This window comes from Amblyraja radiata, chromosome 23, assembly GCF_010909765.2.
Source record: "Amblyraja radiata isolate CabotCenter1 chromosome 23, sAmbRad1.1.pri, whole genome shotgun sequence".
NCBI classification, from domain to species: Eukaryota; Metazoa; Chordata; class Chondrichthyes; order Rajiformes; family Rajidae; genus Amblyraja; species Amblyraja radiata.
This window is the reverse complement of record NC_045978.1, coordinates 10,031,583-10,058,668: the sequence shown is the minus strand read 5'-3', so window position 1 is coordinate 10,058,668 and position 27,086 is coordinate 10,031,583. Positions and strand designations below refer to the sequence as shown.

The 27,086-nt window shown below is 41.7% G+C and overlaps 1 protein-coding gene across 4 annotated transcripts in view; it reads left to right on the top strand.

The window, feature by feature from the left end:
* The window catches only part of LOC116986221 (ubiquitin-conjugating enzyme E2 variant 1-like), a 69,185-nt gene that overhangs the window by 13,392 nt on the left and 28,707 nt on the right, over positions 1-27,086 (top strand). The window contains exons 4-6 of one of the 4 annotated variants that reach the window (XM_033041525.1): positions 2,659-2,803; positions 7,916-8,128; positions 9,587-11,279. In XM_033041525.1, the coding sequence (XP_032897416.1) occupies positions 2,659-2,803; positions 7,916-8,128; positions 9,587-9,708 (480 nt within the window). In that variant the 3' untranslated portion in view covers positions 9,709-11,279. Of the gene's footprint in view, positions 1-2,658; positions 2,804-7,915; positions 8,129-9,586; positions 11,280-17,349; positions 17,447-20,580; positions 20,632-27,086 lie in introns of those variants that run through there. The other 3 variants (XM_033041528.1, XM_033041526.1, XM_033041527.1) reach the window with 3 other exon arrangements.

The window sequence follows — 27,086 nt, the reverse complement described above, 5'->3', positions numbered from 1 at the left end:
CTTTCTCAAACACACCAATCTATGTGAATTGACAGCAAAGCTTTCAGCTTTTTGGGTCTCCCCTTAAAGATGACTGCCTTGTCACTATTCTAATGCTCTGATTACGAGCTTTATAGCTATTTGGCTTTATATGCTATGCATAGTGATCTTTTATTATTTTAAGAACATTAAATTCTTTATCTAAACAGTGATGGTGCAAATGTCAACTTCCAACAATTTGGTAATATGACAGTCGATACATTGTTTGCACGCTTAACCGCCCCTATCAAAAATGTTGCCCTGCAGTGGTGTGGTCCTTATTCGCTGGTTGCTGTTTTTGCTTACTGACTTGAGCCAGTTTAGCGTCTGCAGCAAGAACAGCTACCAGTTGTTTCTAGTCATTGCTGGAAATAGCTTGCAGTCTACACTTAATCCATTCTGTGAAGCTCTGGTTTCTGCCTATGCAAAAAAATAGCCGGTTGAGTGACTGCCCCACCGCTTTCACTCTTCAAATCATCTTTGTAATTCACTGGAAATGATCATACCAGGTCCTCAATTTCATTAGTAGACAACGAGCTGACTTGTTTATCAACGAGAATCAGTATATAATTTTATGTTGTGTTGGCATCTAGAATCTTAATGTACATTGGTGGCTTTTGAAAGGATATATTCTGCTGGCTGTTCAATCACATTACTGGTCATTTGATTTTGAGCAAAATTGATTAGTGCCAAATTATTCAAACATCTAGAACATGCCTTCTGCAGATGTTCTGGATCATGATGTCATATGATCACAATGGGTATAAGAAATATTGAAAATTAAACGCAAAAGGTTTGTTTTTTCACATTCGGTGAGAGAAGTATAGATATTGAGTTGTACAGTAGCTTGCTTTCTTAAACTAAGCATTTCTCTGAATGAAAAAGCCAGAAAGGATCATATAAAGTTGGTTAGTGTAGGGAGGAAATGCAGATGCTGGATTAAACCGAAGATCGATACAAACAGCGGCAGTAACTCAGTGGGACAGGCAGCATCTCTGGAGAGAAGGAATGGGTGAAGTTTTGGGTCGAGACCCTTCTTCATACTGATGTCAGGGGAGTGGGAGGTACATAGATAAGGAAGAGTAAGGTGTGAAAACAAGACGATAAAGTTGGTTGTTGTGTATAATCTGACGGCCTAGTGTTTAATTTCCATAGAAAATGCAATTTATTTTTTCTTATCAGCAGTGAAGGAAATGCTTGTTTGCAGCCTCCCAAGCATGTTGTTTAATGTTTTTTTCTGAGGTATTGTAACCAAAGTTTAATTTCCTTCATGATTGGAAAAAAATAAGACAAAATGGATAATGGAAGTTGTCCCATATAAAACAATTGAGCAGAATAAACCAGTACACAAGGATCAGAGGATTTTGTTAAAACATTTTAAAACCCTATGGAGACTTAACGATAATAAGAGATTTGCCTGCATGGTTTCTTTCACTGCCCCCACACTACAATCTCATTTCCCATCAATTATTACTAGGTTTCTATATGCTTCTCATCCATTTGCTGCTCCAATGTGATTTTTCCTAAATCTAAATGCCGATTTTAGCATGTATATTGATGACATCAAGTATTGCTACTTTTTGGAATCCTCCACAGTCCGTATATACTGATTCTATTCAACATCCACTTTGATGGGAAGATTTAATCTCTACAGTTTAATCCCTATCACAAACTCGGCTGCCCTGATCTGCACTCCATGCCTCTCCGTAGGGACTGTCTGAAAATGAGCCAGACTACAGTAACCATGCTGTCACACTTGACCCAGAGTTGAGTATTTAGACCTCTCCTATATTATATCCATAAATACTTGCTTCCACTTTTGTAACATTTCAGAATTTAGCATTTTTTACTTCAGCCAATTTTTCTGTGCCTTTGTTGTATTAGATTAGACTATTTCAACTTGCTCCCACCAACCTCTTGTAATGCACTCTCTGTGGACATATGATCCTTCAAGCTCTGCTGTCTGCATCGAGTCCCATCTGTCCATCATCCTGTCTTTGCAGACTCGCCCTGGCATCCAGATAGCAATCTGATATTTTCTGGGATATTTAATGGATAAGTACTTTTAATGTAGTTTAGTTTAGAGATACAGCGTGAAATTGGGCCCTTCGGCCCACCGAGTCCGTGCCGACCAGCGATCCCTGCGCACTTACACTATCCTACACACACACACAAAGGCCAATTTACTATTATACCAAGCCAATTAACCTACAAACCTGTACATCTTTGGAGATCCAAAAGAAAACTCATACAGGTCACGGGGAGAACGTACAAACTTTGTACAGGCAGCACCTAGAGTCAGGATCAAACCTGGGTTTTTGGTGCTGTTATGCAGCAACTCTACCGCTGTGTCATTGTGCTGCTCTGTAATATTGCAACCTTCTAATGCTGGATCTCTGCAGGGAACAATTTGTGGCAATGCAGTGTTTCTTGTAGAGCAGTTTCCAGAAGTATTGTGCATCTATTGTCTCTGAAATTGCTGCATTGCTTACTCCAGTAAATGCAAATTTTGATAACCATAGTATTATTCCCGTTTAAAATATAGGGCTACCTGCATTGCACGCATTTTAATTTTATTTTCGTATTTTTAAATACAAATCTAATTGTTGCTTTGTGTGTAATAATGTTTCTCTGTTCTAGGCTTTCATTAGACCTTTCAGAGAACATCACATTGACCCCACTGCTATAACAAGACATGATTTTGTAGAAACAAATGGCGATAACTGCATGCTGACTGTGGTTCCCCTGGCTTACATGGCATACAGGTTTCTTACTCTCTCCCCAGGTATGTTCATCTAATGTTCCGACTTTTCTACAACTGCAATGTGATTGAGCCTAATTCATTTTACACTGAATATTTGATGCCGAGGTATTGATTTGGGTGGTAAGAAAGTTGGATCAATGGCGTTTGATTGTGGATGAGTTGTGATCCTATGAAATATTGAAACAAGGTCAAGGAGCAAAATGGCCTGCACGCATTGTCCTATATGAGGCAAAAGGAAGTGCTTGTCTTTTGAGACTGTGCTAAGATCATACCTGTAAAGTAAGCATTCATTCATACCACTAATACTTTATTTTTAATTTCATTTTCGAGCAAGTCTCCAGGGTGTTCAATGAAACAATTGACTATTGTAGTTAATTGCCAATGAAGGTGATGCATTTGAAGTGATATTTTAAGAAAGACATGGGGAATGTACAGATTTTATCATCAAATTTGAAAGGGAGTAAGAGAGCAAAAGCCAGTGCCAACTTTTTTATAGTTTCATGCCCAGCTAAGAGAATACATTTCAATGGCTATCAACTAGATCTAATCTGTTTAGCACTTAGAAGGTCTGTAGTGCCAGAGATCTGTGTGCTATCCTGACTGTCAGTGTGGAGTTTGCATGTTCTCCCTGTGACCACGTGTGTATCCTCTGGATACTCTTGTTTCCTCCCTCATCTCACAGATGTGTGCATTTTGTAGGTTCATTGGCCCTTGTAAATTCCCCCTAATGAGTTGGGGAGTAGATTAATAAGTGGGATAATGGAACCAATTTGAACATGTGATGGAACCAGTGTGAACGTGATTGATGGTCGATGCAGCCTTTGATAAGGTTCTGCTTGGTAGGCTGCTCTGGAAGGTTAGATTACATGGGATCCAGGGAGAGCTAGCTGGGTCGAGAATTAGCTTCATGAAAGGAAAGTTGTTTTACTGACTTGAGATTTGTAACAAATGATGTGGTTCAGGGATTGATGCTGTCTATTGTTTTGTGGTTTTTAATCAATGATTTGGATGAGAATGAGGAAGACATTATTAGTAAGTTTGCAGGTGACATTAAGGTGGCAGTATCATAGATAGTAAAGATGGTTATCCATCATTAGAGCAGGAACTTGATCAGTTGGGCAATTGGTTGAGGAATCGTTAATGGAGTTTAATGCAGATATGTGCAAGGTGTTTCATTTTGGAAAGTCAAACAAGGGCAGGACTCTATACTGTGACTGACAGGGCCCTGAAGAGTATTGCCGAGCAGACAGATCCAGGAGTGCAGGTAATAGTCCCTTGACTGTGGCCTCGCAGGTAGATAGGGTGGATGAAGACTTTTGGTACATTGACTGTTCATCAGTCAGGATGTTGAGTATAGATGGTACACAGAAATGCTGGAGAAACTCAGCGGGTGCAGCAGCATCTATGGAGCGAAGGAAATAGGCGACGTTTCGGGCCGAAACCCTTCTTCAGACTGATCATTGAGTATAGATGTTATGTTACAATTGTACTAGACACTGGTGAGGCTGCATTTGACATATTGTATTTAATTTTTGTGACCCTGGTATAGGAAGGATGTTGTTAAGCTGGAAAGGGTGCATTAATGTTGCCAGAACTTGAGGTGCTGAGTTGGGCTCAGTTAGGCCTAAATTGCTTGGAGTGTAGAAAAATGTGGGGTCCTCTTTACAGTGTATATAAGATCATGAGGGGGATATATAGGGTAAATGCACAGTCTTTGACTCCGAGTAGTGGAATCAAGCACCAGAAGACGTAGGTTTATGGTAAGAGGTGAAAAATTTACTAGGTGCATTGTCATTAGTGCAACATTTTGATAGTTTAAACAAGTTTTGGGATATGCTAAGGTTTTGGCATAAATTTGTTCATCACTTTTTCTTAAATTAATGTTTTAATTAAAAAAAATGTTTTGGGCGACCGTTGTATTACTATTCTTTTAAGATCATTAAGACGAAAATAATTTTTACTTTGACTCTTTATATGTACATTTATTTTGGTTAATGTACAATGTTTAACATTACTTTTCACATGTAATATGAAAGGGCATGGCTGAAATAATGCCACATAGTGGAATGGTGGGTATCAAAACCAGTTTATGGGTCTGTGCAAGACTGGGTTGTGGGTGGTGGAACAGGGCAGTGAAGAAATTTGTACCCAAGGGTAATTTTGAGGTAGTGCGTCTTGTTATAGCTTTAGAGTTGATTTAAGGGACCATGTTTGAGGGGGAAAAAAGGCAGAGTTGTGAATTCCTGGTTAAACTGGAGAATTTGAAATAAAACAATTAAGGAAGTTGCTGTGCAATCCTTATTATAATAAGTCCTTTTTAGAATGCACTGATGACACGGGGCATTGAGGGAAGGGAATATATAAAAGTAGATGCTTGAATGATTAAAATTAGCTTGAGCGTACAGAATACCATGTATAAAGTAGGTCTGAGTGAACAAGCAGTTTCATGGAATGGGGAGCCTGTGATACACAGGTAGTGGAAGAATTAATTAAAATGGTTGGTCATATTTGTGAAAGTTTGAAGCTTTGGGTGATGTCATAATGCAATATACTGGACTGAATACAGGGTAAATGATAGGTATAATAATACTAGCCATCGATGAGGGCGCTGCATAGAGATCAAGACTGAAAATAAATATATGGCATGATGCCAGTTACGGTGTGTATTAAATACAGTGCCTCCCCTAATGTTTGGGACAAAGACCCATTATTTATTTATTTGCCTGTACTCCACAATTTGAGATTTCTAATGGAAAAAATTGCATGTGATTAAAATGCACATTGTCAGATTTTAATAAAGGCTATTTTTATATATTTTGGTTTCACCATGTAGAAATTACAGCTGTGTTTATACATACATAGTCCCCCCATTTCAGGGCACTATAATGTTTGGGACATAACAATGTCATGTAAATGAAAGTAGTCATGTTTAGTATTTTGTTGCATATCCTTTACATGCAATGAATGCTTGAAATCTGCAATTCATGGACATCACCAGTTGTTGGGTGTCTTCTCTGGTGATGCTCTGCCAGGCCTGTATTGCAGCCATCTTTAGCTTATGTTTGTTTTGGGGGCTAGTCCCCTTCAGTTTTCTCTTCAACATATAAGAGGCATGCTCAATTGGGTTCAGATCAGGTGATTGACTTGGCCACTGAAGAATTTACCATGATTTAGCTTTGGAAAAACTCCTTTGTTGCCTTGGCAGTATGTTTGGGATTATTGTCTTGCTGTAGAATGAACCGCCGGCCAATCAGTTTTGAGGCATTTGTTTTAACTTGAGCAGATAGGATGTGTTTATAAACTTCAGAAATCATTATGCAACTATCATCAGCAGTTGTTTCGTCAATGATGATAAGTGAGCCAGTAACTTCAGCAGCCATACATGCCCAGGCCATAACACTCCCACCACCGTGTTTCACAGATGAGGTGGAATGCTTTGGATCTTGGGCAGTTCCTTTTCTCCTCCATACTTTGCTCTTGCCATCACTCTGATATAAGTTAATCTTCGTTTCATCTGTCCACAAGACCTTTCTCCAGAACTGGTTGCTTTTTTTTTTAGTACTTCTTGACAAACTGTAACCTGGCCATGCTATTTTTGCAGCTAACCAGTGGTTTACATCTTGCAGTGTAGCAGTGTATTTCTGTTCATGAAGTCGTCTGCAGACAGATGTCATTGACAAATCCACATCTGACTCCTGAAGAGTCTTTCTAATCTGTCAGACAGGTGTTTGGGGATTATTCTGTCATCAGCTGTGGAGGTCTTCCTTGGCTTGCCAGTCCCTTTACGTTTAGTAAGCTCACCTGTGCTCTCTTTTTTCTTAATGATGTTCCAAACAGTTGATTTTGGTAAGCCTAAGGTTTGGCTTTGGTCCTCATGTTGATAAACAGCAATAAAAGTTTCCAAAGGCGATGGAAAGACTGGAGGAAAGACTGAGCTGTGAGCTCTCTTATACCTGCATTAAGGAGGCAATTAAACACACCTGAGCAATTACAAACACCCGTGAAGCCATGTGTCCCAAACATTATGGTGCCCTGAAATGGGGGGAATATGTATAAACACGGCTATAATTTCTACATGGTGAAACCAAAATGCATTAAAATAGCCTTTATTAAAATCTGACAATGTGCACTTTAACCACATGTGATTTTTTTTTTCCCTATTACAAATCTAAAATTGTGGAGTACAGAGGCAAATAAATAAATGATGGGTATTTATCTCAAACATTATGGAGGGCACTGTACATTGTGAATACAGTGGTGCTAGTAGTAGTAGTAGTGGAACTGGAAAAACACTGCATTGAGTTGGACCTATCATGGTGGAGTACTCAGCATTTTGAACATTTTTTAGAAAGCAGTGTTGTTCAACATCTTCTGTGGGGAGGGGAGAAAAATTCTATAGGACCAGGTATGCTCATTCTTTTCACATCAATCTACAGCTCTTGATTTGACCATCTTTCTTAATTGCTACAGTGTTTAACGGTGCCATGGATAAATATTAACTGGATGTCTAGTTGGTGGAGAATAACTACCCTAATAAATACTCCCAAAGTTGAATTCAGCTGGTGGCGTGGCTTGCAGTTCTACTACATTTCAGCTATCCCAAATGCAAATTGAATTTTACCTGGCATGTTTTTTTTTTTCCAATCGTAAAGCTGAATTTTTAAGTCAAGATGCATATCTTTTGATTCTAGAAGGGGGGGGGGGGGGGAAGGAGAGGTCCCGACCCAAAATGTCACCTATCAATTTTCTCCAGGGACGCTGCCTGACCCGCTGAGTTACTCCAATCCTTTGTATCTATCTTTTGAACCAAAGTTTGTACTTTTATTTCTGAACAAATAAATCTGAACAAAATATGCACTCCTTGAGCACATAACTCAGGCAGAAGTTTTGAGAGTGGTTACAAATGTCAAAAATGAGCTGATTGATTGTCCATCTAATAGGATTTGTAGTTAACTACAAACCAGTTGTGTAAGGCATAATATAGGTGAAAGGTATAATAAGCCTGTTTAAAGGGGAAGGAAGAATATTAGTGTTGTGATATGGAGTGTGGGTGGTGCATGCAAAATACTTTGACTTTCACCATTGTTTTTTTGCTGAGATGATTTTAATTGAACTATATTTATATTTTTACAGAGGCCATCTATGGTATTTATTCTTGGCAGTGCTACATATTTTCTCTTGGATTGTTTGTGACACTGACAAACCAAATTCACAAGTGGTCTCATACGTATTATGGACTTCCTTTGTGGGTCTGCCTTTTGCAGGACTGGCACATCATTCTACCACGAAAACATCATCGCATTCATCATGTATCTCCACATGAAACATACTTCTGTATTACCACAGGTGAGCACCTGGAATTGGAGTTGTTTAAATGTTATTGCTAATATATTTAGAACAATGTATTTGTGGTCACATTTCTATTAGTACTGTAGTCTTACAATCTGACTTGGAATTGGGGGGAAAGGAAGAAATTGGAGAGGACGCGATCATCGGCTCCCATCTAATATACAGTAGAAGTGACGGGTCTATCAGTTGTAAATGTTAAATCTCTGCCCACAGAAATACAAGGACAACTGGCTCAGCCACGCCTTCCAGCTGTATGCTAGTGTTTTAAATAAGAAGGAAAACCCGTAGCTTGTTGCTCTCCTATCACCAGCAATTCACTGCCATAGAAGAAATGTGGTCAAATTGATTTATACTGCAGTATTTCCATTCTCAACAAAATGCCTGGTATGGTGTTGAAATGTGGGGACAATGACCTTGACTAATCTTTACGCCTGCCAAAAAAAATGTGGGTTATTGTGAAACGTCCATTTGTGTAGTTCTTTGGTATTGGTCCTCAATATGACAGCGTTTTCATTTGCAGACGTTGCTGGCCTTTTGAGAAAATAGAGCTAAACAACCATCTTGAATTGTTGCAGGGTTTAATAAGCATCATCCTTGTTACCCATCAAAAGCAGTTTTTCCACGGCTCCTTAATACTGAATCTAATGCTCCCTTGTTGTCGAGCGTTTCCAGCAGTGTGATTCCTTTGCCTTTGCAAAGTAGTGTTTTCAGTAAGTTTATGGTTTTGTACAAAGAGGCTGAAGATGGCTTCTGTGATGGTTGGGTTCTTGGGAGAAGCAAGTGGTGAGATGTATTTGTATATATCCAGGTTGCTGTAGTGCAAAATGTAATTTGAAATTTTATTCTAATTGCATTTCTAACTTCATGAAATCATGGGCTGCATCCCCTCCACTTCTTTTTGGCAAGACATGCTTCATAACCCAAAATTATCCGGCCCGCATGCATATTTTTCTCTTCTGAGGACCCCCAACGTCCAGAATCTCAGAACAAGTGCACAGTGAGCGCGGCAAAACCACGACCAACCGTGGTGGAAACAGACTGCCCCTCCGCTCAATGGCCAATCACAGCGCGGTTCAGTCGACATATGGGGCAGCGAACGAAGTGCTGTAATTAGCCGCCGAGTGGAAGGAAGGGAGGGAGAGTCGGACCCGAGAGAGAGAGAGTTGGTCCCTAGAGGGAGGTAGAGAGAGAGGAAGGGGAAGGGGGGGAGGAAATAGGGGATATATCCCCTTACTTTTTTAGTTGAGGGATGGCCTGTATTATCCCCCAGTTTTTGGAGGTCGAGCAACAACAAAAAATAATAATTGTGCCATCGTCTCGGTCGCTCTGCTCCGCTCCCTCACCGGGTACCTGGTGGTGAGTGATCGCTCAGCCCCTCCACTTTCAAAAACGTTCTGCGACCCCTGACTGGCATTTTTAAACTTTTGGAAACCTAATGTTTTGTATCTTTTCAAGGTTGGCTGAACAACCCCCTGGAGAAAATAGGATTCTGGAAAACTCTAGAGGACATTATCCAGCGATTAACTGGGAATAAACCGAGAGCGGATGATTTGAAGTGGACTCAAAAAACGAAGTAACTTGCGCCAATATTTTAACTCTCTTAACCTTTTTGCCAACTAATTGCACCAGCCAAATCCATATCTGCGCTCTAATGTTGCACTCTGGAAACACCCAGCACTCAAAAAGGACTCTTGTGAAACAAGAAATTTGAAGGAACTTTAATGTATTTGAATAGTGAACATTCTGTGGGTCAAATTAACATTCAAATGAATACAGACTGTGCGGTACACCTTAATTTAAAAGTAATGAAGTCATTAGAAATGTTCTGTGGTATAATCATAAGGTTGTGTGAAGAAAGGAACCTTAAGGGGTAAATATTAAGGATGGAAATGCTCAAACCTGCAGTGTCCATTTGGTGCTTGCTTGTTTTGTATACTATAATACTGACAAAGCCTTAAATTTTGTTTGCCAGAGATATTTAACTATTTTGAATGTATGTTTAAATAAAGTTCAGAACTGCATATTATAAAAATAAAGTTGTACTCACAAGTGTTTGGGTGTAGTAATGAACAATTGAACAGAACTATAATAATTATGGTTGTTTCAAATGCAAGAATTTTAACCCTTTGAAAAATGGCGTAATATTAATGTTTCTTGTGTCTCCAAATTGGTATTTTCCTAGAGTACTCTATTCTTTGCACTTAATCAAAAATGTAAATCAGAAGATTCCACACATAGATTTGAATTTAAGTTTTATTTTCAAGGACCAGTTGTTGGAATGACTTGAAGTACTTGCCAAATAACAAATCGAATGATTCATAATACCTCATATTTGTGAATCCAACATCTTGTATTAAATATTATTTAAATTTTACTGGGCAAGCAGTTCAAGTTGTTTCTTTAGTTGGATATTCTTAATACGAGTACAGCCAATTTAAATAAAGTCAGAAGCTCGACACTGCAGTAACCTGGAGTCTGCATCATTAAAATGTTGCCATTATATGGATTAAAGAATCTCTACTCTTAGGTTTAGTAATTATGTGCAGTCCAATTATATTTACTTGTTTTAGCAACAAACTCAGCCTTCTTTCCCACTCCATCCTGAAGAGCCCTCCAAAAGTATTTCCAGACTTTTTTTGGAGGTGGCGGAGTCACAATTTCAGCTGCCACTCTGAATTACATCCATTTTCTATTCTTTTTTTTCTTGCCATGGCCCGTTTTCTCGCATGTACCTTTTTTTTTTTTTTTTTTTTTGCATTGTCTTTGCTTAGATATAAAATAGATCAGGGCCAGCTCCATTGTGCACTGGTTTATCTCTACTTTTGTAAGATTAAATATAACTGCTTTCATTTTTGCAAAGCAATTTTATTTTTATGTATTCAGGATCAGTATTTGATGACGTCAAGAGTTTTTGCCAACTCGTCAATCTCTCAGCTTGAGCAAAATGTTCTAAACTAAATTTATATTGCATCATTATTCAAATAATTCCTAACCCATTCTAAATCTGGTTAATAATCATGCTTTTGTCTTTTAATCTACTTCCCTGGGGTGCTCATTCGCTACCAGTAGTGCATTTATACAACAAAACTATGTACATGTAACTCCTGTATGATTTGTAAGATCAGTGTATAAATTAACATACAATTTGTGTAATGCTTGGATTTCTTATTTACACTTATTACAAAGCATGAAATTGAAAGTGACTCGCTAAATGTGTTTAACAATTTGCCTGAATTATTATTTTTCCATGTTATCAATCATTTCTAATTTGGAGCGAAGGGATGTGACGTGCTCTTATACAAATCGGTACAATTGGATGTCTGACTTTTTTTCAAAAAGAGTTTAAGAATAATCTTCCTACAGATGAATAGTTATTCCAAAGAAAACTTATTATTGCAAGAATAGAACTATAAGCTATGATTTGTGGAAGCTGTGGTCAATGGAAGAAAAAAGCCTTTTTCTTGTCTGGTTTTGAGCTTCATCACTGAGACTTCTATTTTCCTGATCATGTTTAATTTAACTTTGAACAAATGGTGAAGTTCGAATACTTCACTGGACCTGTCCCAAACCTTTATTTATTTCATGGGACGTAATGTAATTATGTCCCATTAATGTAACCTCCCATTATCTCAATGTAATGGGAGGTTTGAGTTGATTGAGAAGTGACTTTGTCAAAACTGAAAATATCCCCAGCAGACTGTGCAGAGCTATGGAATTAGATGTAATAGTCATTAAAGAAGCAGCCGTTGGGATGAAAATCAGAAAGTTCTTCACTAAAAGGTTGGTAGTCTGATGAGACTCGGTCATTGATTGCATTGGAAACGGACACTGACAAATTGCTGCATGTTGGAGCAAGTGATTGTGGGTTTGGGTGCAGGAAAATGACAGAATGGCAGAGCAGACTGAAGGACTGGGTCTTTCTCATATTTTTGTATTCCACCAAGACACCCCTCAAAAAAAGCTATTGTTCAAACCATATAGTGCAGTGTAAATCTAATCCTCAATGCATTTTGTTTGTTATTAACTTCAAATGTACCCTATATATCCTAAATGTCATGAGCATTTGAACTAAGTTCCAGAAAACAAGTATTGTAATTTTATAATTTGCCTACACTTTAAATGAAAAAATAAATCCTGAAATCAAATGGCAATGTGTCCAGTAATTTTTGGTTATGGGATGAGTTTATCCTCATGTGTAAAATTGTTAATATGCATTCTCGTAAGAACATCATAAATATTTTTGGTTCAACAAAAGCAAAATACTGCATATGCTGGAAATCTGAAACAAAAGCAAGTGCCGGTACTACAAAGGATAGGTAGAATTTGTGGAGGGGAAAAAAATCAACTTGACAGAGAAATTACTTAATCAGATCTGGGAAAAGTTGCAAAGCAAGTGAGTAGAAAGGGTGGAGCAAGTAAAAGTGACTAGGTGCGAAGGTGATGACTCGAGTGCTGGAGCTGCCTGCTGAGCGGCCATGAAGTCAATTGAGTAGCAAAACCAGTGCTTGGAAGTTGTATGGAAAATGTGAATGAAATTTGAAACTTCACAAAGGGACAACTGCAAATGTCAATCTATATTACTAAAAGTCTGATCTTGACCACTTCCTGTTCTGTATATTGATTTAAATAAAAACACTGCCACTTACGGCTGTGATTTTTGGCCATCTTACTCGGAGCCCCGCTCGGCTGCGCAGAACGAGGATTTTTTTTCCATCGATGAAAAATAAAAGAGTTATTAGTGTTTAAAACATGTTGAGATTCTCTCTCCTGAAAGCCACTCCCCTTCTGGAGGGACTATAACACCCGGAAGTTTTGAGTGCCTCAGTCAGTCTCTGCAAGATGGGGGAAGCGAGAGGGTCACGTCTCTCAGTCTGAGCTGTGAATAACACTGAACACGTGTCTACTAAACTGAGTGTGGTTTTACTGACCTTGAGTGCCCTTAATGTGGTATGAAAATGTGGTTGGTTTGAATTGAAGCACAGCAAATGGTTGTTGGTGGTTGGTTTGAAATGAAGCACAGCAAATGGTTGGTGGTGGTTGGTTTGAACTGGCAAATGATTAAAAGTCTAAACTTGACAACTTCCTGTTTGCACTGTATATTGATTTTAGATAAAACGCTACCACATACGGCTGTGATTTTTGGCCATCTTACTCAGTCCCCTCCGCTCATCAGGTGCAGAGGATTCTTCCCATCAATGAAAAATAAAAGTGTTATTAGTGTTTAAAAAAATGTTGAGAATCTCTCTCCTGTCAATCATGCCATGGAGGGGGCGGGGGGGGATTATAAAACCCAGAAGTGTGGGTGTGGTTCAGTCTCTGCAAGATGGGGGAGGGAGAGGTCACAACTCTGTCTGAGCTGTGAATCAATTGAACACACTGAATGTCTACTGAACTGTGAGTGTGGTGTTTTGTGTGGTTTTATGGTGGTTTCGCCCTGCTTGAAATGGTATGAAACTGCAATTGAATGTGTTGGCCTTGCACCCTGCATGAAATGGTATGAAACTCCATTTGAATTTGGTGGCCTTGCACCCTGCTTGAAGTGGTAGGAAACTGCACCTGAATTTGGTGGCCTTGCACCCTGCTTGAAATGGTAGGAAACTGCATTTGAATTTGGTGGCCTTGCACCCTGCTTGAAATGGAATTTCAAGGAATAGCTGTGTGTCAACTGCCAGCTCACCAGCCGTGAGTGAGCTGCCAGCACATCAGGCTTGAGTGACTGAGCTGCCACCCCAAGAATCCATTTGGCCCCAATGTCCATACTAGCCCTCTGGAAACCACGTTCACAGCGCTAGAGACTATGGTTTGATCCTGAGCTCGGGTGGTGTTCGAGTTCAGTTTATTGTCACGTGTACTGAGGTACAGTGAAAAAATATGGTTCCGTGCTATTCAGTCAGCAGAAAGACAATACGTGATTACAATCGAGCCATTTACAATATACAGATACATGATAATGTTTAGTGCAAGGCAAAGCCAGCAAAGTCCGATCAAGGATAGTCCGAAGGTCACCAATGATGTAGAAAGCAGTTCAGCACTGCACTCTGGTTGTGGTAGGATGATTCACACATACCTTTTGCCTGATGGGTGAGTGAAGAAGTGGGAGTGGCCAGGGTGCGACTCGTCCTTGATTATGCTGCTGGCCTTGCTGAGGCAGCATGCGGTATAAATTGAGTCAATAGAAGGGAGATTATTTTGTGCGATGGTCTGGGCGGCGTCCACAATTCGCTGCAAATTCTTGCGGCCTTGGATGGAGCTGTTCCCCCAACCAAGCTGTGACGCATCCTGATTAAATGCTTTCTATGTTGCATCTATAGAAATTGGTGAGAGTTGTAGGGAACATGCTGAACTTCCTAAGGCTTCCAAGGAAGTAGAGGCATGATGTGCTTTCTTAGTCGCTGCTTCAATATGGGTGGTCCAAGAGATGTTGTTGGTGATATTGACTCCTAGGAATTTGACGTTTTCTACCATCTCTACTTCAGTGCTGTCAATGCAAACTGGGCTATGTGTACCGCTTCGCTTCCTGAAGTCGATCACTATCTCGATTGTCTTGCTGACATTGAGAAAAAGATTGTTAACTTGATTAAGGTTGATGTGGAGTTTGCATGTTCTTCCTGTGACTGCATGAGTTTTCTCTGGGTGCTCCAGTTTTCCCCACACACCAAAAGTGTGCAGATTTCTGTAAATTGTTCCCCGTGTGTAGAGAGTGGATGAGAAACTGGGATAACAATGAACTAATATGATCGATGGTTGGCATGGACTTGGTGTGCCAAAGGGCCAGTTACCATGCTGTCTCTGAAGTAAAACTCCTTTGCTCCTTTGCAACTCATGTGGTCCTCTGGGGTAATATCCCTTCTCTTGTTTGAGACCCTTCTTCAGACTGGTTAGGGATAAGGGAAATGAAAGATATGGACAGTGATGTGGAGAGATAAAGAACAATGAATGAAATTTTTGCAAAAAAGTAATGATAAAGGGAACAGACCATTGTAAGCTGTTTGTAGGGTGACAATGAGAAGTTGGAGAGGGATCGAGTGGGGGAGGGATCGAGAGGGAATGCCGGGGCCGAAGTGAGAGAAATCAATATTTATACCACTGGGCTGTAAGCTGCCCAAGTGAAATATGAGATGCTGTTCCTCCAATTTACATTTAGCCGCAATCTGACAATGGAGGAGACAGAGGACAGAAAGGTCTGTGTAGGATTGGGAAGGAGAATTAAAGTGTCCAGCAACTGGGAGATCAGATTGGTTCACTCGGGCTGAGCGAAGGTGTTCCGCGAAATGATCGCCCAGTCTGCGTTTGGTCTCGCCGATGTGTAAGAGTCTCTATCTCGAACAACAGATACGGTAGATGAGTTTGGAGGAGGTGCAAGTGAACCTCTGTCCAGCATGAGATGACTGTAGGGGTCTCTGGATAGTCGAGGGAGTAGGTATAGTGTTGCATCGTCTGTGTAGGTATAGGTTTGCAGCGGAAGGTACCTGGGGAGGAGGTGGTTTGGGTGGGAAGGGATGAGTTAACCAGGGAGTTGCAGAGGGAACGGTCTCTGCAGAAGGAAGAGAGGAGTGGAGATGGGAAAATGTGGCTAGTGGTGGAATCCCATTGGAGGTGGCAGAGATTTCGGAGAATTATGTGTTGAATGCAACGGCTGTTGGGGTGGAAGGTAAAGACTAGGGAGACTGTCTCTGTTACGACTAGGAGGAGGGGGAGCCAGGGCGGAGCTGCGGGGTACCGAGGAGACACGAGTGAGGGCCTCATTTATAATGGGAGAGGGGAACCCCAGTTCCCTAAAGAATTAGGACATCTCGGATGTTCTAGTATGGAACACCTCATCTTGGGCGCAGTTGCGGCATAGACGGAGGACTTGGGCGTAGGGGATAGTCTTTGCAGGAAGCAGGGTGGGAAGAAGTGTCGTCAAGAGTCAGAGGTACTCCTCAGATTGACCAGTGTGTCATGGATGGGGTGAGCTGTATTGTCCAGGATGCTCCACAGTTTGAGGAGCATCCTCCCCTCAAAGACCACCTCCCATGAATCGGACTCCACCCCCAGGACGGAGCCAGCCTTCCTGACGAGTTTGTTGATCCTATTGCGGCCTTCGGTGCAGACACCAATAGGATAGGTGACACTACTAGATAGGTGACGTTTCAGGTCGAATCCCTTTTTCAGACGTTAGTAATACTTGGAGTTTAATTTATAGAAACAATGCGGCAACATGTCCTTCGGCCCACCGAGTCAACGCCAACCAGCGATTCCTGCACATTTATACTATCCTACACACTGAGGACAATTATACCGCAGCCAATTAATCTACAAACCTGAATGTCTTTGAAATGTGGCAGCAAACTGGAGCTCCTGGAGCAAACACGCGCAATCACAGGGAAGGGTTTCGGCCCGAAACGTTGCCTATTTACTTTGCTCCATAGATGCTGCTTCACTCGCTGAGTTTCTCCAGCAATTTTGTCTACCTTCGATTTTCCAGCATCTGCAGTTCCTTCCTCAACGAGAAAGTATAAACTCCGTGCAGACAGCACCCGTAGTCAGCATCGAACCCGGGTCTCAGGCAGCAACTCGACTGCTGCGCCACTGGTACCGAAGATGTGCACCTGTACTGAATGGTATGCAAAAATGAACCTCACTCTACCTCGTCACATGTGACATTGATGTACCATCGATGGAAGCTTGTGTACTTAACTTTCTGGTGCCTTTCCCCACAGTGGAAATTTTTGATTCTGCTGTGGGGGGGATGTTTGTGTTGAACTCTATAATGTGTTGTGTCCATTTTCTTTCTTTTTTTTTTTAAACCTTTTTCTATGGATTGTATGGAAACATTATCTATTTTATGTAAAGCACTTTGGTGTCAATGCGAGTTGACTTAAAACGTGCTATATAAATAAAACTTACTTACTTACTAGAGCTCCTCTCGCCCCCAAGACTGAACTGAGACATCTGCAGTGTGGGAAGGAACTGCAAATTGATGCCGAAGACAGACACAAAAATGCCGGATGCGGTAACTCAGCGGGTCAGGGCAGCACATCTGTGTGTGGAGAGCAGGAATGGGTGACGTTTCGGGTCGAGACCCTTCTTCAGTCGGGAGCAGCCGCCTGTCCCACTGCTGCAGGGGGCGGCGCGCGCTCCCGCTCCCGCTCCCGCTCCCGTCCCCGATCCCTGTCCGCGCTCGTGCTCGTGCCCAAAGCTCCGCTATAGGATCTTTGCTCGTGCCCGCACGCGCCCCCGCCGCCAGTTCCCGCGTTTAGTGACGTCACGCCCGGCGGAGGTCACTCAGCAGCGACCGGTAGCGACACAAGATGGCGACCACCGGGAGCAAGAGTGAGTGGGAGGTTGGGATGGGGGGGGGTAGATTGTGCCGGCGCGCTTTGGCTTTTGTTCTCGGATTATCTCCCCTCTCTACGCGGTTTTTGTTTGTTGTACTGTCTCCGCCCCTGCTGGTGGTGGTGGTGAAGATGGTGGGAATGCGGTCTCTCCCTCTCCCTCCCCCCTCTCACCGCTGCCTGTGGGCCCGGGGAGCCGCGTCCTCAGCTCAGCCACTCACTCACACACCGCTCGGGAGAGGAGGGGGATTTCCTTTCCGTTGAAACCCATCCCCCGCCCGAGCGGCCTGCCGCCTCCATCAGCGGCGTAGAGGGGTGTGGAGGGCGGAAGCGCCTCTAATCGGAGGCAATTCATTGCTTCCACGGGGTATTTTACCGCCGGGCGGCAGCCCAGGTCATCTAGGCAGAGCCGAACTCCGACTGCGCTTCACTTTCCTTTTGGGTGAGGCTGCGCTCCTTTTGCAGTTTTCTTGGGTTCACGCTCTTGCCTGCAAGTACATAGCGCACACAGGCCAGCGCTCTGCTCCCTTCACCGCCCTAGGCTCCCCTACCCCCCCCGGGATCTCTTTTATTAGTTTAAAACATCTGCTTAAATATTTCCAATGTAATTTGGACGTCCAATAGCAGTTTCCCTCTTAGTCGCAACGATTTAAAAAAATATATATACCTGCACTTATTCTAGCTACCAGTGTCGCATTCTGCAATATTAATCATAGTTGTTGGAGCCTTTTTTGATCACTATTTCGTCTGAATTTTGCATCATTCACATCATAGATGCCAATGTTTAATGTAGTTGTTTAACTGCTAGTTGTGATTTTCAAGCAGCAATCAAATTTTCCCTCTAACATTTAAGGCCTTTGGGGTCCTACATCTTACTCTTTCAATGCATCTATTGTTGTATTCAAGACTAAGAAGAATATTCATTTGGTTAATTTGGAACTAGGGAAAGAAGATGCAGAATTAATAGCACAGTTCAGTGTAGTTTGTTATTGGAGCTAATAACAGAGCAGAATAGAGCACTGAGGAAATTTAAACAGTCAAAGCTTTGCCCTCAATTTTTGAACATATTTGGAGATGCCATTTATACACGATGACTATGAAGTTGCCAATTTAACATTTCTGTAAGAAAGCTAGTTAAAATAACTTGCCATTAAAAATAACCAGTTTTTCTGCCTTTTATTGGTAGGGTAAAGTTCCAGGGCTATGAACACAAAATTAATCACTATATATGGGTGGAAATATTTGTTTCTGCTGATTAATAGTGCTCATTGCTTGGGATGCTTGTGAATAAAATGAAGGAATAATTTAGCTAGGGAATATAAAATGGCTATGAATAAAACTATAATATTGTTGTCCTGCAGTCAGTAGTGTGCATAAGATATGTCTACAGATATTTGCATTGGATAAACATAAAGAATGTGTTATCCAACACATACTCTAAATTAAGACACAGTGCTGGAGTAACTCAGCAGGTCAGGCAGCAACTCTGGAGAACATGGACGGATGATTTTTCATTTCAGCACCCTTCTTCAGATCAGTTCAGTCTGAAGAAAGATCCCAACCTGAAACAGTGCATGTCTGTATTCTCCAGAGATGCGACCTGATCTGGTGAGTTATTCCAGCACTTTGTGTCTATTTTTGTAAACCGGCATCTGTATTTCCATGTTTCTCCAAAGATTCTTAAATCACTACGTCATAATAATAGTTAAAATTGAATGTAATTGAAAGGGGTGTGAAATAACAGAGCATTAAGTGAGAGTCTTGATTTAGGCACAGATTTTAAGGTGGAAGAAACAAAAGAAAATGGGCAGGGAAGCTAAAACCAGGGCTGAAAACACTGGACGGACAGAGTACTGAAATAGAACTACTGCTCAACTTGTAGAAACAATTGCTTAGGTTGTAAGTGGAATATTTTATCAAGTTTCAAGTTTTAGCGTATACTTTAGAAAGGCCCTCAAGGTTGTGTGGACAACTTAAATTTGATAATAGTCATTCAGCACGGAAATGTATTTTCTGCCCAACTTCTCCGTGCTGATCAAATTGCCTAATCGAGCTAGTCTCACTTGCTTATGACTGGCCCATATCCCTTTCCTATCCACATACCTGTAATTCTACCTGCCTCTACTACTTCCTCTGGCAGCACGTTCCATGTCAGCAACACCTTCTGGAAAAAGTTGCTCCTCTTAAATCTTTCCCCTCATACCTTAAACCTGTGCCCTCTACTTTTTATCTCCCTTAACCTGAGAAACAATTCTGGCTATTCACCTTACGTCTGCCCTCGTGATTTTAGATGCCTCTAGTCACCAGTGGCCTCCTTCAATCCAGGTTTTTTTTTTTAAAGACCCAACCAAGCAGCTTATCCTTGTAACGCACAGTAACATCATAACGTTTTTTTGCACCCTCTCAGTTTCATGACATCCTTCCTATTACAGGATGACAAAAACTGTAAATTCAGTAAACAGTACTCCACATATGGCCTTATCCACGTATATGTTGTCCAGCTGTTAGTATGATGACCCAACTCCTATACTCGATGCCATATCCAGTGAAGGCGTGCCAAATGCCACCAGTCCCTGTCTATGTGTGTTGCCATTTTCATGGAACTATGTATCTGCACCCCTGGATCTCTGATCTCTGATACTCCATAGTTTCCTACCATTGACTGTGCATTAGGGTTAGAATAATTTATTTGAGAACTCCATCTGCCATTCTTTGATCCTTTGGGCCTGTGGTTAAAGATCCTGTTGTAACTATAGATAACCTTCACTGTTCACTATGCCACCAGCTTTCGTATCACCCCTAAACTTACTACATTCGCATCCAAATTGTTTTTTTAAAAAGGAGCAATAGTGGACCAGATATAGATCCCTGTGGCACACCTTGAATACAGACCTCCTGTCAGAAAAGCAATCCTCTACCTTCACCCTTTGTTTCCTAGCTTGAAGCCAATTCAAGCTCGCCTGGATCCTATGTGATCCTACCTTCCAGACTAGACTCCGGTCCTACTTTCCAGACCACCTTGCCAAAGGAAAGATTAATAAATTTACATGTGCAAAACTACGGAGGATGGTGTTCTTAATTACCGTGATATGCAGCTTCCACGGCCATTTCCTCTGCTTTCTAATTCTACAGCATCTGCGTTTTGGTCATTTTCCTCTCTCAGTAGCTTCCTTTCAAAACCAGGTAAACAAATTTTTGTTTTATCCGGTCTTTTCACACTGGAGATTTAGTTTTATACTCTTTTCTATTTCACCTTCTGGAATTGATTTTTTCCCCCTCTAATGATGTATTCCATCCCAGAGAATGAAGCCCAGCCGCTCCATTCTCTGGGATGGAAAGAATAGTTATGCGCATGCTGGTAATTTGTAAGAACAAAGTACTGCAAATAAACAACAAGTCTGCTGCTCAATATGAGGGTAAATTGATTGTTTCCACTATGGAGTATTGTGCCATTTTGGTTAATGGGGATGTTAATGGTGCTGTATGTTCATGCATGTTACATTTTTATTGCATCATGCTGAAGTTGTGAAGTGGGTAACCAGTTTGCAAATTGTGCCATTTTTATTTTTTACTGTTTCATTAAATAATTCAGTATTTGTTTTGCCGATAAATGCTGAGTCTGTTAAAACTCCATCTTTCGGCTTCAGCCTCTGCTATTTCTGCTCTCGCCCATGCTCTCTGTGTGGAACATTTTGTAATTTTATTAGTAATGCTTTATACCTATATGTTTTTGTTAACATGCTATCGATTTGTATAATTTACCGACTTTTCCTTTGCTGCTTGCTGGCTATCTAAAGATTCGTTTGTGAGCATCCTAATTTTTTGTTTTACTAGCTTGTTTTTAAATTATTTAAATTTCTTAAAATATAAATTATGCTGGTCAGTACTGTTATTTATACAATTCTAGGACTGATGAAGTGCAAATGGTGAGTAATCTAGAACAAGAACTGGATTATTTATCTTTTTATAAACCTTGTCTCAATGTTAGACTAGCTTTAATTTCAGATACAATATTGCATACAAGGTATGATGGAAACATTGTAAATGTGCTCATTGCTTTGTTTGTGATGGTACATCTAACTTGGGGATATTTGGAGGTAAACAATAGTGGGAGAATTCCAAAAAGCAAAAGATTTCAGATTTTTTTGTTAGGGTTTTGTCTTGTAAAACAAAGGTGGATCATTGGAATTATCTTCCAGAACAGTTGACAGAGTATGTTTTTGAGGCTGGTTGTCTTTGGTTCCTATATTACTAGGAATTGAAAATGACTAACTTGATAAGTTGTTAAATAACCCAACATAAAATGCTCCATATTCAATCAGCCTTTGTTTGCAGTATAAGTGGGTAAATTTTGTTAGAGCAGAGGTCCTCACCAGGTTACGATCGCCTGACTTGTGTACAACTTGTGCATACCATGCTCTCCATAATGTTTGGGCCAAAGACCCGTCATTTATTTATTTGTCGCTGAACTCCACAATTTGAGATTTGTAATAGAAAAAAATCACATGTGGTTATAGTGCACATTGTCTGATTTTAATAAAGGCCAATTTTATACATTTTGGTTTCACCATGTAGAAATTACAGCAGTGTTTATACATAGTCCCTCCCATTTCATAATTCCCCCCTACTCCATAATGTTTGGGACACAGCAATGTAATGTAAATGAAAGTAGTCATGTTTAATATTTTGTTGCATATCCTTTGCATGCAATGACTGCTTGAAGTCTGCGATTCATGGACATCACCAGTTGCTGGGTGTCTTCTGTGGTGATACTCTGCCAGGCCTGTATTGCAACCATCTTTAGCTTATGATTGTTTTAGGGACTTGTCCCCATCAGTTTTCTCTTCGGCATATAAGGCATGCTCAATTGGGGTCAGATCAGGTGATTGACTTGGTCACTCAAGAATTTTTTAGCTTTGAAAAACTCCTTTGTTGCTTTAGCAGTATGTTTGGGATCATTGTCTTGCTGTAGAATGAACTGCCAGCCAATGAGTTTTGGGGCATTTGTTTGAGCAGATAGGCTGTGTCTATACACTTCAGAATTCAATATGCTACTGCCATCAGCAGTAGTATCATCAATGAGGATAAGTGAGCCAGTTCCTTCAGCAGCCATACATGCCCAGGCCATAACACCCTCATCACCGTATTTCACAGATGAGGTGGAATGCTTTGGATCTTGGGCAGTTCCTTCTCTCCTCCATACTTTGCTCTTGCCATCACTCTGATATAAGTTAATCTTCGTTTCATCTGTCCACAAGACTTTTTTCCACAACTGTGATTGCTCTAAATACTTTGTGGCAAACTGTAACCTGGCCATCCCATAACCAGTGGTTTACATCTTGCTGTGTAGCCTCTGTATTTCTGTTCATGAAGTCTTCTGCGGCCAGTGTGACAAATCCACACCTGAAGAGTGTTTCTGATCTGTCGGACAGTTGTTTGAGGATTTTTCTTTATTATAGAGAAAATTATTATAGAGACGTCTTCCTTGGCCTGCCTGTTCCTTCGCGTTTAGTAAGCTCACCAGTACTCTCTTTCAATAGACAATAGGTGCAGGAGTAGGCCATTCGGCCCTTCGAGCCAGCACCGCCATTCAATATGATCATGGATGATTATCCCCAATCAGTACCCCGTTCCTGCCATCTCCCCATATCCCCTGACTCCGCTATCTTTAAGAGCCCTATCTAGCTCTCTCTTGAAAGTATCCAGAGAACCGGCCTCCATGGCCCTCTGAGACAGAGAATTCCCCAGACTCACAACTCTCTGTGAGAAAAACTGTTTCCTTGTCTCCGTTCTAAATGGCTTACCCCTTATTCTTAAACTGTGGCCCCTGGTCCTGGACTCCCTCAACATCAGGAAACCCTTAACAATCTTATATGTTTCAATAAGATCTCCTCTCATCCTACTAAACTCCAGAGTGTACCAGCCCAGCCGCTCCATTCTCTCAGCATATGACAGTCCCGCCATCCTGGGAATTAACCTTGTAAACCTACACTGCACTCCCTCAATAGCAAGAATGTACTTCCTCAAATTAGGGGACCAAAACTGCACACAATACTCCAGGTGTGGTCTCACTAGGGCTATCTTAATGATGTTCCAAACAGTCTCTAACAGTTTTGTTCTTGTTTATCAGTCTCATAATGGCTTCTTTGATTTTCATTGGCACAACTTTGGTCCTCATGTTGATAAACTACCATCGGTAGTGGGGAAACTGCAAGAGTCAGTTATTAAAGATGGGATAGCAGCACATTTGGAAAGTGGTGAAATCATTGGACAAAGTCAGCATGGATTTACAAAAGGTAAATCATGTCTGACGAATCTTATGGAATTCTTCGAGGATGTAACTAGTAGCGTGGATAGGGGAGAACCAGTGGATGTGGTGTATCTGGACTTCCAGAAGGCTTTCGACAAGGTCCCACATAAGAGATTAGTATACAAACTTAAAGCACACGGCATTGGGGGTTCAGTATTGATGTGGATAGAGAACTGGCTGGCAAACAGGAAGCAAAGAGTAGGAGTAAACGGGTCCTTTTCACAATGGCAGGCAGTGACTAGTGGGGTACCGCAAGGCTCAGTGCTGGGACCCCAGCTATTTACAATATATATTAATGATCTGGATGAGGGAATTGAAGGCAATATCTCCAAGTTTGCGGATGACACTAAGCTGGGGGGCAGGGTTAGCTGTGAGGAGGATGTTAGGAGACTGCAAGGTGACTTGGATAGGCTGGGTGAGTGGGCAAATGTTTGGCTGATGCAGTATAATGTGGATAAATGTGAGGTTATCCATTTTGGTGGCAAAAACAGGAAAGCAGACTATTATCTAAATGGTGGCCGATTAGGAAAAGGGGAGATGCAGCGAGACCTGGGTGTCATGGTACACCAGTCATTGAAAGTAGGCATGCGGGTGCAGCAGGCAGTGAAGAAAGCGAATGGTATGTTAGCTTTCATAGCAAAAGGATTTGAGTACAGGAGCAGGGAGGTTCTACTGCAGTTGTACAGGGTCTTGGTAAGACCACACCTGGAGTATTGCGTACAGTTTTGGTCTCCAAATCTGAGGAAGGACATTATTGCCATAGAGGGAGTGCAGAGAAGGTTCACCAGACTGATTCCTGGGATGTCAGGACTGTCTTATGAAGAAAGACTGGATAGACTTGGTTTATACTCTCTAGAATTTAGGAGATTGTGAGGGGATCTTATAGAAACTTACAAAATTCTTAAGGGGTTGGACAGGCTAGATGCAGGAAGATTGCTCCCGATGTTGGGGAAGTCCAGGACAAGGGGGAAATCCTTTAAAACCGAGATGAGAAGAAATTTTTTCACACAGAGAGTGGTGAATCTCTGGAACTCTCTGCCACAGAGGGTAGTCGAGGCCAGTTCATTGGCTATATTTAAGAGGGAGTTAGATGTGGCCCTTGTGGCTAAGGGGATCAGAGGGTATGGAGAGAAGGCAGGTACGGGATACTGAGTTGGATGATCAGCCATGATCATATTGAATGGCGGTGCAGGCTCGAAGGGCCGAATGGCCTACTCCTGCACCTAATTTCTATGTTTCTATGTTTCTATAAACAGCAATATGATTTTCCAAAGATGATGGAAAAACTGGAGGAAAGATTGAGAGCTGTCTTATACCTGCATTAAGGAGGCATTTAAACACACCAGAGCAATTACAAACACATGTGAAGCCATGTGTCCCAAAAATTATGATGCCCTGAAATGGGGAGGCTATGTATAAACACAGCTGCAATTTCTACATGGTGAAACCAAAATGTATAAAGATACCCTTTAATAAAATCTGACAATGTGCACTTTAACCACATGTTATTTTTTCTATTACAAATCTCAAATTGTGTAGTACAGAGGCAAATAAATAAATGATGGGTCTTTGTCCCAAACATTATGGAAGGTATGAGCAAGCATTTGGGAGTGGTTGGATTTGCTGACTTCTGTGGATTATCCAGGTTACCTGCAGTCCACAGGAACGAAACCTGCTGTTACCTCGGGTGGACCAGTGCTGTGCAGTGTTTCAATCCTTGCATTTGAAATGATGAATGCTATTCAAAGCATCAGGTTTTGCTCGGTAGTAGTGCACCATTGCTGAGTAAGACCATGGGTTCATGGGGACAGGAGTGCATAATACAGGTTGATGCTTTGTTGGAGTATTGAGGACTATACTATTGGAGGCATTATTTATGCTTGCTTCCTTGCTTGCTCCTCTCAACAACATGTTTGTCCTGCAACACATGGCAAAGGGACATTAGTTATTTGGCTTTTTGATATTAGTGGGACATGGTAATAGAAGTTGCAATAATAGTGGGACATGGTCTGACGAAGGGTCTCGACCTGAAACGTCACCCAATCCTTCTCTTCAGAGATGTTGTCTGTCCCGCTGAGTTACTCCAGCATTTTGTGTCCATTTTTGATTTAAGCGAGGTTCTGCATTTCTTTCCTACACAATAAAAATTGACCGTTACATTTTGCAACATAACTTCATTCAGAATGAAATGCTTTAGGTGACCTGAGGCTATGAAAAGGCCCTGGATAAATTAACTTCCTTCCTGCAGAGTCAGTTGGTGTTTTATGATACGATACGATTAAACTTTATTCATCCCCAGAGGGAAATTGGTCTACCGACAGTCACAACGCACAAGGTATTCTAAGCTGGAGTGAGCCCACCCTCACAGTGGTCCCCCCACGCTTGGTCCCCATTGCTCTTCAAGGTGGTACCCCCACCCCGGGTCCCCATTGTCCCTCCCCCCCCCCCCCCCCCTCACGTTCATCGACCGCGAAGCCCCACTGCCGCCGAGGCTCCCTTGGGCCCAGACAGGCCTTGCCGTCCTGGTGCACCGCAGTCCCCTGGGAGGCATGTAGGGCGGGGCGGGCTCGTTTTGGTCGTCATTTTTGCTGTTACACTAGAAACTGTTGTCTCCAAGAAATATAAATTAGCGGGATGGAATAATGAATTAGGCTTTGGAATATTCTCAGCAATGAATGATGATCACATGTTACAATCTTAAAATGTCTTGTGGCATTTCTGGCTGACCCTTGCATAAGTATGTCTGGCCAAAATGTTAACCAATGTGATAATCAACTTTTGTGACCAGAGTAAACCATTTGTAGTTTCAAGTTTACATTTATTGTCACATGCACCAATTGGTACAGTGAAATTTTGGTTACCATACAGCCATACGAATAAAAAAGAACACATCACACGATAGAATTTAACATAAAGATCCCCACACAACGGAATCAACGTTTCCAACTGTGAGGGAAGGCAACAAAGTTCAGTCATCCTCTTTGTTGTTCACCCGTGGTTGGGGCTTCCCGAGCCCTCCGCAGTCGCCGCAACGGCGGCCCGATGTTTCAGGCCCTCTCATCGGGATGATCAGAACTCCGACGTCGGAACGGAAGAACATTTTCAGCGGCTTGGAGTTCCGAATCAGCCACTTCTTAATGGAGACTGCGGCTCCCGAAGTCCACAGGCCGAGCTGGGCGGAGATTCAACACTGGCGGCCCTCGGCAAAGGGATCCCAGGACTCCGTGATGTTGAAGTCATTGCCGCCCGCGGCTAGAAGCTCCGCAACCACAGCTCCACGATCTTAAGCAGCAGGCCCAACACTCCGGAGTAAGGCATCGTCCACTCC